The 16,619-nt window shown below is 27.0% G+C and overlaps 1 protein-coding gene across 4 annotated transcripts in view; it reads left to right on the top strand.

The window, feature by feature from the left end:
* Positions 1-16,619, top strand: part of LOC113548215 (growth factor receptor-bound protein 14-like) — a 71,658-nt gene that overhangs the window by 24,966 nt on the left and 30,073 nt on the right. For 2 of the 4 annotated variants that reach the window (XM_026948979.1, XM_026948978.1), the window contains exons 2-7: positions 4,520-4,637; positions 4,986-5,142; positions 5,226-5,347; positions 5,470-5,529; positions 7,522-7,653; positions 7,742-7,804. In XM_026948979.1, the coding sequence (XP_026804780.1) occupies positions 4,560-4,637; positions 4,986-5,142; positions 5,226-5,347; positions 5,470-5,529; positions 7,522-7,653; positions 7,742-7,804 (612 nt within the window). In that variant the 5' untranslated portion in view covers positions 4,520-4,559. Of the gene's footprint in view, positions 1-4,519; positions 4,638-4,829; positions 4,952-4,985; positions 5,143-5,225; positions 5,348-5,469; positions 5,530-7,521; positions 7,654-7,741; positions 7,805-16,619 lie in introns of those variants that run through there. The other 2 variants (XM_026948980.1, XM_026948981.1) reach the window with 2 other exon arrangements.

Raw genomic sequence — 16,619 nt, 5'->3', positions numbered from 1 at the left:
ATTTTTTAGGAAACTGACTTATTTAGTTACTTGTATAAACATTTTCACGTATCCCTAGCTTTTTCTTTTTTTCTCGACCATTTGAAAAGAACCTACTGGGAGGTTTTTTATTTTTACCAAACTACTAACTAGATCTAATTTTCAATTAGAAACTACCCTCAAACTTGAAAATTAAAACATTTTTACTACTCAAAAAGTTATCTATGGATCCCACTCTCCTCCTGGCCACTACAAAAAAAACACACACGCCATTATTGTAAATTTGTAACACCTAACCAAAAAACACATCGTTTTGAATCTTAAAGATACATATTACATATACATTATATAATTCTATTCAAATGAAAAACACTACCCAATATTTAAGTTATAAGGATTACAAATTATAAATTTGTGAATGTAAAATAAGCGTTTGTGACGGAAATAAAATCTTTGCATATACATATTATGTATTATATATATATATATATATATATATATAGTTAAATTATTGTTCTACAGTCTTTGTATGTACTTATCTTTTTAAATATCCTATTAAATTACATGAACTATTTTTGTACATAATATATGACACATCCAATTTGTATAGGTAGGTATCAAGTTGTATTGTTTAAATATCAATTTTTTTAACACTAAAATTATTTGAATCTGTTGCTAAGAAATGTAATAGTCACACTCTTTATTAGTATACATTCATGTGTCCCCATGCAGTGCTAGATTAACCGTTGGCCCCCCGCCAATTAAAAATTAATTTTACCAGTGAAAAAACCCCACTCACCTATTGAGGAAGGTAGAGGGGAGAGAAATGTCATTAACCGTAAGCCTAAACACATAATACACTATCAAAAAAAAAAAAAAAAACAATCATTTTTTCCGTTTGAAAAATATTGTCAGCACCTGCAGGCACTGTCAAGCAATAAAAACCAGAAGTAGTTTAAATCTACATACTCCATAATTTTAGTTTAAAAAACGCTTATTTAATTTTATTATTTTAACGCTTATTAACCAGTAATTAATTTTTACCTTTTTGTTCTATAGATATATATTATGAAAATGACAACACTGTTTCATAATTACTAAATTATTATATATTACATAATTAACTAAAAATTTCTAATTTTACTGACGTTATTAGCTGATATAAAAGCACGTAACAAAATTTTTTTTTAGGAGTTTTTAAAATTAGATTTAAATATAACTTGGGAGGGGGGAGGGTTTATACACTCTCCCTTGTATAGTCATCAAAAATATGAAATTAAAAATTAATAGTCTACGGTAATATTATCAGCAATTATGGAATAGAACCATAACACCATTGATTATAAATACTATAGATTGCTCACTGGGCGGTTTTTCGGTGACCTATAGTATTTATAATCAATGATAATACTTTCATAATTACATTTAAAGCACTTAGATGCTTAGTAAATATATTTATGTATAAACATGACTGAGGGGAAGAGAGTATTACACCTCCAAAATTTCTCCCACCATTGTCTACACCACTGAGTATCTTAACAATATATAATATAGGCCCATAGCCCGGGGGCTCAGGCACCCGTTGAAATTATTATAGGGTATTGGGCACCCATTAGAATATTGGATTTTACGGGGACATTAATTGATCAGGGTCTAAGCCCCATCTCCCAAATTGTACATTTATGCCTATAATACCAAAGCACCCTTAAGTATTTTAAAACTTGGCGCCTATGAGTATAGCTACATATCAATGTATCATAATTAACTAAATACATTTATTAAATTTATAAGTATCTGTAATATACCTATATTCTACCTATATTCTCTTAAAAATTAATAATTTATAACACGTTATCGTATAAGCATTAAAGCCTCTATAACGATATAAGTATCAAATTATTGTATTAACTATTATATCTATTATTCTGCACAATAAGAAATAAATAGAGATTATAAATATAAAAATTAATAAAAAAAAAAAAAAAACTGTTATACCTCTTGTGGTAAGTAAAATAATTTTTGACCAAATTTTAGCTTGAGTTATATGGTAATAGAAATATAAAAGTAAAATCTTTTTAAAATTGACATAATTATTAAAAATCACTAAGGACGCATTGTCTGAGAGTAGGATTGGTCAGGTTAATGCAGTTACAGTATTATGTATTTATATATTTCATACGCACTACCATTGATTTTAAATACTAGCTAGTATTTACCTATAATCAATGGTACTACGCAGTTACATTAATAACAATATTCTCAGGATTTCAATAATTTCAAATGTAGATTATTAATAAATAATAAATAATAGATACTTAGGTATTAAATAAGTTTGATTATCTATTGATTAAATTGATAATGTTCCTACAACGACTACAATAAATTTAAAAATAATAGGAAAATAAAACATGAAAAATATAAAGTGCAAATGGATTCTGTATACCTAATACATAAAATACATTATATTATATATATAATACATACGATATACTGAAATTGTATTTATACATTATATTGTATAACGTGTCGTGTGACGCAATAATAAATTCTAAGACGATTTTAATAAAGTGTTTATATATATATATATATATGTATATATATTATTTTGGGACTGGATTCCCGAGCTCGTGATTATCAAAAGTATATAATAAGACGTATTGTATCCGGATATTATAATTTATAATAAACACATGTACAAAATACTAATACATAAGTGTAGGTGTATAAATAGTGTAAAGTATATCCAAAATAGGGACGGCAGGTGCAGGAAAAAATAAAAAATATAAAAACAACCTCGTGACAAATAAATGTTTGCGCCGTCACTTATGAAGTCGTATCACGTCGCACACAGTATTATATACATTATACAGTTGGTCGGTAACACGTGTTTGGTATAAATATGTATAAGGTGATTCGTTATTCGTTTAAGTGTATACATCCATTATTTCAAAAAAATTTAAACCTTTTGAAAATATTATTTTTACATAGTTTTATGTCATTGGAAATCAACATTTTATTTTAAAAAAAATGTATTTTTACGGATAGGTTTTTAGTTTTTGACAACATATTATACATTTAAGATTGTATTTTGTAAAAGGTTCTATTTAAAATATAATTTCCTTTAAAAATAAAATATTTTTCGGAGTACTAAGTACTTCAATAAATAAAAATCAAATTTTGAACCTGCAACGTAACTATAGTGTGAATTAATTAAAATTGAAACTTATAATTAAATCTTATTTATGAAATAGACAACATAACAAAAGTTTTAAATTTAAATAATTATAAAAAAAAGTCCTTATTTATTAATCAAGTGCATCATTCTAAGAAGTATATTTAGAAATATTCTTATAACATATAACGATATAAGTATTTAAAATTTAAATCGGAGTAGTGAACCAACATTTTTCAGGGTATTTCTGTGGCCTGTATAACTCAATGGTCAACGCCACTTAATTAATTAGCTTATTATTTTTTTTCCGAAATTCAATTATTATGAACATATATCGAAACACTTCGAACAATATAATGCTCGTGACATCAAATCACGTAAAAAAAATTTAAGACACCAAAAATAATGTCTGTTTACTGTTTACTGTATTAGTCTGTATATAATATATATATATATTAGACACTAAAATGGATCACCTTGTACATAGTTTAAATAATATACTTGTATACACTGCAAGTATTTGAATTTAATGTATATATTCGGCTCTCACGTGACACGCTGTAGCACAATAGGGGGTATCTTTATGGTTATTTATATACACAGGGTATCACGTGATGTTAATTTCACGTTTCATCATCAAAATATTGTAGGCAGCTGCTGTAGCTGCAAAGCTATAGCTCAGATTTATGTAAATATTTTATAATCTGGATTACTAATATGCATTAAGCATTCAAATATAGTTATGTTAGTTTTAATGTTTGGTAGAGAGGTATAAGTTAACGAGTAAATATATCACACAGTAGGAGGGCGCAAACAAACAGCATTCGACGACTCTTGCAGCATGCAGCTTGTGGCATTGTGTAGGTTAGGTACCTGACACCTGTATATGGTGCATGGAGTAATCCTTTAGGCTCTATAACTGGATAATCTCATTTTCTTAGTAAAATGTTGTAGATTGTTTTTAAAGTTTTTGAGTAGATTTCAAAAGTAATTAATAGCGAATTTTTTTTAGAAAATTACCTGTGTATAGTATGTACTCGTGACTACTTACCAATTAAATGAAATATGAATCATTTACATGCATATAGAATTAGGATTAGCGATAAATTGGTATGTCCTGATCTCCTAGTGGATAATATTATCAATGGTGAATTTGAATTACATACACTGGTACACTAATAATATATTTCACAGCATATATAAATGACATATTTATCGACGGATAGATGTTAATATTAAACGCCAAAAATATACGACCACATATACATCTGTTATCGTCAAATGACCCTGCGGGATATAACCAAAATGATTTTTACAGTAAAATAAAAATATGATCATTTTCTATATGAATATTTTTAAATTTCACAGGATTTGGTCTTTGATTAAACAAGTAATTCATAATCGTGACATGACGTCGTCATTACCTTACAAACAATTCGAAAATGATAACTGTTCCGATGACCAATTGGAGCTCCATTCGACGTCGGTAAGACTGAATACTATTTAAATTTTCATATAAACCACAAATTATAATATAGCTAGATACTTACTGCGTAGTTGCAATTCAAAATTAAAATAAAACGTGGTTTATGAACGCATATTTTCTTCCATGAATTGTTTTTCAAAAACAATGTTATCAACATCATAATATTATTATCATAATAATAACAACTTAATAATAACAACAATGCGATATTATTAAAGTTTAACAATTTTTCCGCAGTATTGTTTTTGCTCCTACTATAAACTTTGTCACTTTAACATAGTAGAAACATAAAACTCTTCGGTGGTGTTCCATATGTAAGTAGTAATCATTTAAATTCGATGGTTTCAGACAGAGATCAATGTTTATCATGTTGATGGTACTTATGAAACAGTTTCAGTTACCCCGAGTACAACATCTGAACAAATATGCTCCCAGATAGCCAAAAAAGTTATCTGCCAAACTTACGATTGGTCGATTGTGGAAATTTGGAAAGACGAAGGGATAGGTAATTGTATTGAATGTCATGCCTTTGTTTATTAGTTTATTACAGTCGGTACACCTAATAATATGTTGTTCATTTTTGTTAAGAGAGAACATTAGAAAATCACGAATCTGTGTTATTATGTTATCAAAAAATGGGACCTGAAAAAAACAGAATATTGGTGCTTCGTCTAAGCAACAAAATGTTTCACATGTTCAAGCATCCAGAAGTAAATTTTATTTCATGACGTGTAGAAATGAGAATTTAAAAAAAGAAAATATTTTCCAGTGTCTTAATTCTTAAAACCTGTACATTTTTCAACTATTTTAATTATTAATATTTTTTTCATAGGAATTCTCTCTCTACAGAACATGGGATCTTAATAAAAAAAAAGAAGCCAAAGTTATACAGGTAATTTAATATTGTTAATATTTGATGATTCAATTAAACAAAAAAAAAAAATTAATAATTTTACTATTGATACAATCTGAATTCATAACAAGAACATAAAAAATAGGGAAGGAAAATAATTGATAACTTCCCCAAGTTGCATTTTATTAAAAAAAATTCAAAGGATATAGGAATGTCAGATAATAATTCAGTGATTTACCTTTTCTGCAGAACAAAAGTTTAGTATTTTTGATTGATATTAAAAGTGTATTTCGTTTTATTTGGATTGAAATTAAACCCTAATTAAAATGCTTAATCAAGATATATGTAGCATATTTTAAGCAATATATACCAGGGGTCCAACTTGCGGCTCTTTTTATTGTCTGATACGTCTCACCTGGGGCGGCTTGCTATATAAGAATACTAGGGGCGACTGCTCCTACTCTGAAAATGGGAAAAATATTGTTTTAAGTTGAACATAATTCATAACAGAAGATTAATCATTTAAGTAAAAAATAAGTGTATCTATATCATAAATTGTAAAAGTTAATAAAAATTTAACTTAAAGAAGAACCTAAAAATATTACATTGATCCTAGTAAATTTAGTTTGTAGGTGGGTTGTTTTGAAACTTGCTCCTTGAATTTTGAGCACTCAAACAGTGTCTCACATCTTATTCATAAAATCAAAATTTACTTATTATTATTAATTTAAATTTTTTGTTACACATTTATAAAAAATTATCAAATTATTTAAAATGTATCTATAAATATTTTGGCTCATTGCATTTATCTGTATGGTCCACAAAAATGTTCATGTTTGCCACCCACCCACCTCTAATTCATATTATACAATTATTTAACTTCCTTATTATTAAATATCTTATAAGTTATAATCATCTTTGTGTTATGTAAATATTAACGTGTCAAATAAAGATTTAAAATTAAAATTGAATTATTTACAAAAAAAAAACTAAATACTTAGATTGAAATTAATCTTATTAATTTTACATTTATTGTACAAAATACCATTAAAAATTCAACTATTTCTTTATTGAATTAGTATTTTGCATTTTTTAGTTATTCATAATTAGTCATATGAAGTTGGGGTATAACCCATTTTTTGTAATGTTTATTATTCCTGCTCTATACTTACTGCGTTGATTGTTCTTAATCAGAATGTTAATTATTTGAACTTCAGCCAAGTTTAGAACATCAACAATTGGAGGCCAAGTTGAATTATTTATTTAAAATTTTATCTTTTGTAAATCAATTAATCGATTATAGCAAATTTTATTTTTAAATGTGATTTGTATTATTTGAGGTTAAATATTTTACTGGTTATTATTAATAAATAATTACTTGAATTCAAAATTCAAGTATTCCAATCATTTTAATAATTAAACAATAGTTTATAAATTTTAATTGTGTTTAAAAAAGTGTTTTTAATCACTCTAATTACAACTAAATTAACTTATATTTTCTTTACATAAAAACTTTTTTACTTTCTGTTTTTACCTTTTACTAATGTATTTTAATTATTAAAGATTCATCAAGTGTTAAATTATATTTTCATGATTTTCACCTAATATATATTAGGTTACTATACAATTTATTGAATAATATTGTATGATTTCAAGATGTTAGGTCTAATATTTATTTTTATTATTCGTCCATTTATCTATGTCTTTATAGTATTGGTCAATATTGGGTGACTTTTTAGTTTTAGAAATATTTTCAATCTTAGTATCAACTAAGTATTTTTTAAACATGGATTAATAGAAAATATTAGTGTAAAATTTTTTAATAAACATAAACTACTTGTTAATTTTTAATTTTGACATAGAATCTTGATAAATATTTAAATTTATATATTTTTAGTTTAAATCTTGAATTATGTTAAAATGTTTGTAAATAATTCAAAATATTGAATAATGTTTAATTAATTAATTTAAGCATTGTGTTACTTTTTGGTAGTAAGTAATACTATATTATTGTTTATTTATTGTATTTAGAAAGTTCTCAACGGTGACATCTGTCCGTTACATTTTGGTCAGGTGTGGGTTTATGATTGTAATAAGACAAAACCTTTCTGGGATATAACAGTTTTGCTGCTTAAGGATAAAAATCTGTATCTCTCATCAAATGTAAGTGTTTAGAATTTTTAGTAGCTAACTAACAACCACATTTTCACATAGTAATTAATATAAATTATAATTGGTTATAATTTTTCAGCATAAAACCATAGTGCCACTCATTAGGAGAGCCGGGATTAGCTTCTTTCGTAACGCTATTATGGTAAGATATAACATTAGTCTTTTGTGGTACTAGTTAAATCAGAGGTTCCCAACCAGAGAGCCGCAAACTTTATTTAGGGTTCCGTGAAATTATTTGAACTATCTTGATAATCTTGATAATCAAATTATATTATACCATTATAATTAAAAATAAAAATATATAGTTAATGTTCAATGTAATAATTTGTTTTATAAAATATAATATGTGTATATTATATACACCTATATATGTCTTACTACTTTACATTGCTAAATAAAACCGAAGTAGTCTATAGGGTGCCTCCAGATTTTTAGAAAATGACTAAGGGTACCTAACTTAACTTCCTAAGGTCGGGAACCTCTGAGTTAAACAATAGAAAATTAATTTTATAATGAATATATTAAATTAATTTTTATTTTCATACTACCATTAATTTTATTTTAGTATTAGTTAGAGACCTGTCATTTTTTTTATGAATAACTATCATTCTGTAACTACAGATGATGTTTCTCAATGCCATTCATATAATGAGATTTTAAATGAAAATAATAAAATATAATTTATGAATGAAAAATAAATTCATTATGTCAAGATTTGATTAAAGGATAAATGTGCTTAAGATAAAGTTACTTAATTCTCATTTTTTTTTTTTTTTTGCTGCTTTAAATTTATTTACTTCAATTGTATCTAATGTAATGAACTCATTTAAATTCATAGGATATGTACAACAATTATTTAGCTAAATAATTTATCATTTAAATTATCTAATATTTTAACTTTACCAAATAATTTTTAAGTAATTTATTACACAAATTTTTATTTAATTATTGATTATAGTTTATGTATTTGGTAATTTTCCTTTTAATTGTATTAGTTATCATGCGTGATTTGAATTAGAAATATATCATACTGAAAATTTAGATATGCAACAGTCAAAACCATTTGATTTCTATTTAATTTATAGTAATATAGTGTTGATAGGTATTTTAAATTCAATATTGAATTATAAAATCATTGAATTTGGATAATTCTATGATCATTATTTTTTATATTTTTATTTGTAACATTTAGTACTTGATTATACAATAAGTAATACATTTTTAATGTATATTTACAAATTAAAAACTATTTAAAAAGATACAATAAAATAATATTGTTATTGATACAGGTAAAAATGTATTATGCTTCTTTAAGCGTAATACTAATTATTATCTATTAATCACAAAAACATAAGCAATATAAAATGTATCAACTAAAAATCTCTTTAAAAACCTAAGTAATTAAATAATATAATATATTTTGTTGACTATTTAGATACATTAATGTTGGTAATGCTTGTATTTTCTTAGACTTAACTTTGAATTCTAAATTTACTATTTAGTCTATATGTCTATATGTCTGTTTGTGGAGTAACAAGGTTTAGGTTTGCTAAGCCCTGATGAAACCGTTGGTTATCATAGATAACAATTTTTTACTTTGTTTAATTAAAGCTTATAATTATTTCTATTATATAATAATTACTAAACAACAACATTTCAAATTAGAATACTTACATTCTCATTTAAGGACAATTAATTCTAATAATTATTGTTATTTATTTTAAAATATATAATAAACACTCATAATTTGGATAATCAATTATTATTGTTTTAGTTATATTAATTTTAACCTTATTGTAAGTAATAAGTTACTTACCTATGTATAATCTATATTGCATATTATATCAAGGTATTCTATTATTATCATGAATCTCGTTTTTCAATTTCTTATTAGTTACATAGGTAGCAAGTATTTTAGAGATCTACTCCAATCTTTAAGAATGTATTTATTTTCTTTCTATGGATACTTATATTTTATGTTAGCTTATTGTTTTTATTCTTTTAGTTTTATAATCTTACAATCAATACAATGTACTTCTATTGAATTTAATGGAATTCAGTAGAAGCCAATATTGCATGTATTTACTGTTTTCTATTATCTTTATTTATTTATTTCCAAAATCAATTTGATTCATTTTTAACCAATAGAAAGCATAAATAATTAATTCCAATATTAGGTAACAAATTCAGTAATTTTTTATTTATTATTTCATTTATGCTCAGATTCTACAATTTTTGTTGTAAACAATAATAAGGTAATTCTTTATTATTTCATAAATAATTTATGTGTAATAGTGTAATACCTTATTATCATGTAAACTTTTGTTAGATTAGGTTAAGTTATATTGTTAATGTATTATGTATAATTCAAAACAATTATTGCTTACTATTTAATATGTATCTAATTAGATTGTAATGACTGATCCGAAAATTATAATCCAAATATTTTAAATTAATATGAATTACTAAGAAAATATAAGCTATAGTTAGCGACAGTTTGAGAGTTAAATAAGCCAGAGACTAAGTACATTTTCCGAATAATAGGTTATTGATACTTAAAATATATTAACATCATTCTTAAAATATGAAAATTATGATGCCGGGGCGCCTTCTTTGTCCCCTGTTAGACACAGCTTTGGCTATAGTTTATCTATATTTCTGTAAGTACATAAGTTATTAGTTATTACATATATTTCTCTTCTTAAAATATATTATGATTTTTATCATAAATATAAACTAATGTCTACATAATTTTATTACTATATTAATAGAACATAAGAATTAAAGATTATATTTCCTCTAATCTCCATAAATTCTAGTTTTATGAATTTAGTGTACCTAGTTGATGCTTGCAGTTGTCAAATTGTTAAAATTCTATTTGTTGGCATGTCATTCTTTTTTCGGAGAATTTATTTTTAAATTTGGTATTAAAAAAAAATACATTCAATATCTCATGAGGTTTAATTTTAATATTACTAATATTGGACCCTTGAACTTAATTAATGTTTTTGAAAAAAAAATTCCTAAATATTTAATATTTGTAGATTGATCGGCTTGAATTGCATAAATGTAATGTAATTGCAGTTATATTTCTTATGACCTTTGGCGATCCTACTGATATATATAAATTTACATTTCAACGTACATAACTATAAAAAATTGAAAATGACAAGAAAATAGGAATGACCATTCTATCTGAATCTCTTGACTATGTAAGAAAAAAACCAACGGCAAAATAGTGAAAGATAATTTGGGATTGTGCCACACGGTTTTTGGCCTTAAAAATTCGGTCAATTATTATCAGCGTACAGTAATAATAATAATAGTAATAGTAATAATAAGTCTTTAGAATAGTTGGCAACAGCGTACCCGAATCAGAACCAAAACATAATTTTTGATTGACACATTGCTTATGGTGAGACGTTGCCAGCTTGCACGTAAATCCGTATACGGTATACTTTAATAATATTTAAAAGCGTAAACATGTTCGATGCATTAGAAAACTAATAATAAATATTGTGTTTTATTAAAAATTAGATATTGATAGTTATTTGAACAAATTCGACACTGTGCAGTACTGCAATCAAGTTAAAATTTATAACCTCGTTTTTTGTAGTCGTTTTATTATTGCATTATTATATAGGGTTTTATAAAAATTATTTTAAAAGTGTCCTAACTTATGTTATAAATAATAGAAACGGCTAATTTTTGACTTTATAATGATTGCAAATATGGAATAAAGAAAAATCGGGAAGTTGTTTTTCTATTTAGTATTGGTGTGTGATGTAGGTACCCGTCATTGAGTAGGTCACTACAATAATGGTTGTGTAAAATTAAATTCTGTAATAAATCATTGTTTACGTCTAAAACGATTCTAAGAAGAGATAAATCTTTAAAATAATTCTGAATTACACCAATTTTTTCTAAATTTTAAATTCAAACATTTATAGAAAAATATGTGATGTATTTATGATGACAAAATTAATTTTGTAAAACTGATAACTTTTAGCCATTTTTCTAACAGAAACTTCCTTTAAAATTTAAGAGGAGCTTTTTTTCTACAGTCAAAAAGTATCTTAAAAAACAACACTGTTGAACGAACTTAAATATACATGATACATCGTTTCCCTTAGAATCTTAAAAAATTAATATTTTTTATGCATTGGAACAAAATAATAGGTATAATATATTATATATATATATGTATATAATACATAATAATATATATATATTATAAGTATTATTATTTTAATAGCAATATAGCATGTAACAACAGATTCCGATTGATTGTTAATAACCGTTGTGATTTTCTTGACCTTGAATTTACATGCATTTTCACAAAAAACGTGAAATTTTAGTTTTGCAGTTTTTTTTTTTGCATTTAGGTCATTTTGCCATATCGGCAAAATCGGTTTCGCGTGGTAGGCTAGGAAAAACAATAAAACCGTTCGATTCAACAATGGCTGATTCTATGACTATTCCTTTTGAATCCTTGTGATATATTCCCATAAATTACAATCGGTTACAGAATTATAAAAAAACTCTGTGGATTTTACGAAAAGATTCGATTTATAGACGTGCCACGTGCGGCGAATATTTCTTCGCAAAAAATAGGTTGTTACTTATATTGTATAAAGCTGCGGGCGATTTATTCAAAAATTAACAGTTTTTATTGATCTTAGCATTTGTCGCAATTATTATACTTCAAGACGAATAAAATTAACCATTGTATATACAGGGCGATACACTAATTTTTCCTTAAATAATGAATTTATTTTTATTTTTATTTTTAGAATTCTCAAGTATATTTAAGAATTATATTTTGAAATATTTAGATTTTCTAGTTATAGAAACAAATTTTTTTGTATCTTAATCGAAATAAATTAGGAGGACTCTTTCTGAACGAATAGTTTTTGAGTTATTTAAGTAATTAACATAGAAATTTTGGTGATTAGAAAATTATAGTAATTTATTATTTAATTTTTAAGATCTGAAGTAGATAGATATAATAGACTAAATATTATGTATATTTAATATTTTTGTAAAACCATTTTTAAAAATTATAATCTTTAGTAGATACCATTTACATTTTAACTTGGAAATCACTTGTTTAAATTTTAATTTAAATAGGTACATCAGTATTTTCAAAATTTTATCTATTGACAATTTACAGTTGTAAGGTATGATTTTCATTTGGAAAAAAAATTGGTATTACTATTAGAGTACTCTCCTTTAATGCTTGTTGAATCACTCTGTGTCTGACTTTATGAGTAAAAATAAATAAATCTCGAATTACGTCTGCTACTCTAACCGCCAATCATTCTAATATATATTTATTATACATGGACTATAATTAAAGTAAAAACATTTTGATATTAAATTAACCTAATATAAAATCCTAGCTAGTATTTATATTATAGTCGAACAGATTCTTTTTTTTTTTTGATTGATGTAAATTATTTTCCTATGATTTCTCCACAGTTTGTTTATTAATAAATAGAAATAGTATGATGACTATTTTGTTGACTGCTGATGTTTTATGTATGTATAATATATATATTAAATAGCTTTCCTTTAAAATTATATTTATTTAACCTATTGCTTAACTCTAGAAATTCCGATACTGTATACCATTTGTCATTTTCTACTGACTACACCCGGAGGATATAAAAAAAATCTTAAATTATTCTCGAAGTCTTTGAATTACTTTGAATTTTTATTTGAAAAATATTTAAAACAATATAATTAAAAACATATTAAACAATCAGGTTAAAAACGATCTGTAATCATTAAAATTCATCAAATTAATATTAATAAAAAAATCAAATCTCACTCAAAATGTACAGAGTAAAATAATAAATAAAATTCGCGTATTACTCTATTCTGAAGAAACTAAAAATGGTCTTCCATAAGCTTTAGACTTATAAGTACATTGCTGGTATTCGTGTTTTTTCTACATTGTAATAATTTATCAATATTATACAAGCTGCGACTAAGTCGACTGACAAGTTTTGAAAGACTAGAAATAACGAACAGTAAATTTTAGAGAAATAATTATTTTTATTAAAATCAGTATTTAATCCCATTTTTAAAAATTATGATTTGAAAATTATATCTCCAATATGACGGCCGTCAGCATCAATGCACTGTTATAGTCCTGTAGACGATCTCTGAACTTCACATATAATTTTCGGCACGGTCCCCAGATTTAAGCATGTATGATTTTTTCCTCTAAGGGTTTTCAGATATCGCCCCCATACCATAAGAGATCTTAGACAGAAAATCACTGAGAAAGTCGAGGCCATAGTACTTGTACTGATATGTATTTAAACCATTTTATTTCTCTAAATATTTAATGTCTATTAGGCTATTATAGATGCAATATTCTACAAATATAATCTATATATATATATGCATAACAAAATATAATCTACATTTATCTTTTTAAAATCTGACCCAGAATTTGAACGTCTTATATTGAAAATATCTCTTAGCATTTAGCAATATTTTATATCATTGAAATTATAAAGTTTGTCTTTAAGTGAGAGTGTCAATGCCCTAACTAAATTCGTGTGTATAGACCGCAGTCCGCAGAGCGTATGTTGAAATGAATATTTGAGTGATGATTAGTTATTTTGGATATTTTGGTTAGCGAACAACTCGAATCACTTGAATTATCATATTTATTATAGATACAACGATCGTTAGATAAAAATATAATAGAGGTTATACTTGTATCGCATCGTCATAACCGTGAGGTACAAGTGTCAAATAAGAAATTACTGTCATTGTCCTTATTGAAACCCTTTCGAAATGAAATCGAAGAAATATTGCTGTGCGCGACGCGACTTGCTAAATGATTAAAAAGAAAGAAAAAACCTCCGGTTTTCGTCAAAATAAATACGTTCATCGACGGCCGGCGTGTTGTTATTATTATTATTATTATTATCAATAATATTATTATATTTATTATTTTACGTTGCGCGCATGGACGGAAAGGGTGTCGCTGTCGGTCCGAGGGTGCACTAAGCGCGCAGTGTTCGCTTGCAGCAGCGGGGGGGGGGACAACGACGAACGGCCGTCGCGCCGACACAAAGACGAAACGTCACGCGGCGTACCCCTACTCAGTCCCATCCAACCCCGAACAGCTGTTTGCGCTCCGCCCTTGCGGGATTAGACGCCCGTTCCGGTTAGACGCCCGCGGTTCCGTTGTCCGGGTATGAACGGCGCGCGGGGCATGCCTTGTTCCGCACACGCACGCACGTGCCACGTAGGCCTGCATCACCCTTCCGTCACACGGCTAACGTTTTATTGACCTACCCTATGCCTCCTAGTCCGGAATTCCGCCCTCCGCCGAAAACGCCGCGTGGCAACAAAAGCCGCTCTCTCGGTCCCCACCGCAACCGGAAGACCCTACTCTGCTCGCTCGATGTGCAATAAACCTGACGACGCGTCGATCGTCGCTTTCACAACATGCATTCGCTCGACGGCGGCAGCGTCAGCATCCCGACAGCGGCGGCGGTATTATGTGTAACGGCAACGTCGCACTCCTCTCCTACGTCTCCCCTTCCGACGGTGTTGTACGCGTATCACTTATATATATATCTACACATACATACTATATATATATATAATATAAGTACACGAAATGTTATTATATACGCGTTGTATACCTATGCGGTGATTTCCTCGCCCGTCGCCATCGAAAAAAAAATTTCGTTCGCCGCCGGCTCACACCTGCCCGCCACCGTGATACGCTGTTCTCGGTCGCTCGCGCGCGCTGCATACACGCTTGACACAATATTATATAGGTATACGTGTTCGTGTGTGCACTGACGGATGGCCGCGCAACGTGATTTCGCTAGTGTACCAAGGTCGGGGTTACGCGTGTCGTGTCGTACATATTATTGTTTTTATTATTATTATATATGTTTAGAGGTATAACGTTACTATATATAGTTTACACATGAATAATGAATATATCACTATATTACAAGTTAAAACTACCTATGTAGGATATGGCATATTATCCACGGATGTTTAGTGCCAGTAGTATATGTATCGGGAATTGGGAGGGGAGAAGAGCTGACCAGCGAGTCTGAAGGTATCGTATTTAATGTGGGTATAACTGCAGCAGTCTAAATAAAGATGCGTATTCTTTACTTATCATTTTTAATGTGTAGACCAATGAGTTTTATCTGAAACCAAAACAATTTTAGAAATATCTACAGCTATTGATCTATAAGTATCTTTTGTTTTACTTCAGATGAAAATAAATATAATTAAATAATAAAATTAAAAATTTCAATTTGCTATCAAAAACCACCCTCAGTTTTTAAGAGAGGAAAATTTTTACAGCTGCCAAACACATCAAATACACTGCAAATTGTAAATCAAATATATATTATACTATTCCGCACAGAAACTAAAAAAACCGGTACTTTGATCAAAATGAAAAGCCAGTAAAAATTAATAATGCGCAAAAACGTGCACGTTTTAATTCCAAAAAAAATATTACTTTAAACACTTTTAATTTTTTAAATAAAGAATAATAAAGTAATAATTTTCATTTAAAATACACCGAACATCTGTTTATTTCATAATCTATTTACGCTTAAGTGTTTTACAACGTTCAATATGTATCTTTATACATATATATAGGTATATAGCCTAACCTAGGTATGGCATATTAATTTGTGTAACGCTGCTGTGTTTTTATACTGTCATACTACTACAATGCAGTTATTGTTGAATTCTTTAAAACTGTCCTTGTGATATCCTCTTTTACTATATAATATTATTTAGTACCCAAATAAATTTAACTTTGATAATCCTAGTTTTATCATCAAATTAGTTTTTAAAAAAGTTAAAATAATTCACTATTTCAATATTATATGAAATCGGGTCATTATAAATTATAACTGCATATAAGACATAGAAATATTTAATTAGATTTT

This window comes from Rhopalosiphum maidis, chromosome 1 (assembly GCF_003676215.2).
Source record: "Rhopalosiphum maidis isolate BTI-1 chromosome 1, ASM367621v3, whole genome shotgun sequence".
Taxonomy (NCBI): domain Eukaryota; kingdom Metazoa; phylum Arthropoda; class Insecta; order Hemiptera; family Aphididae; genus Rhopalosiphum; species Rhopalosiphum maidis.
This window is presented reverse-complemented; position numbering and strand designations above follow the sequence as displayed.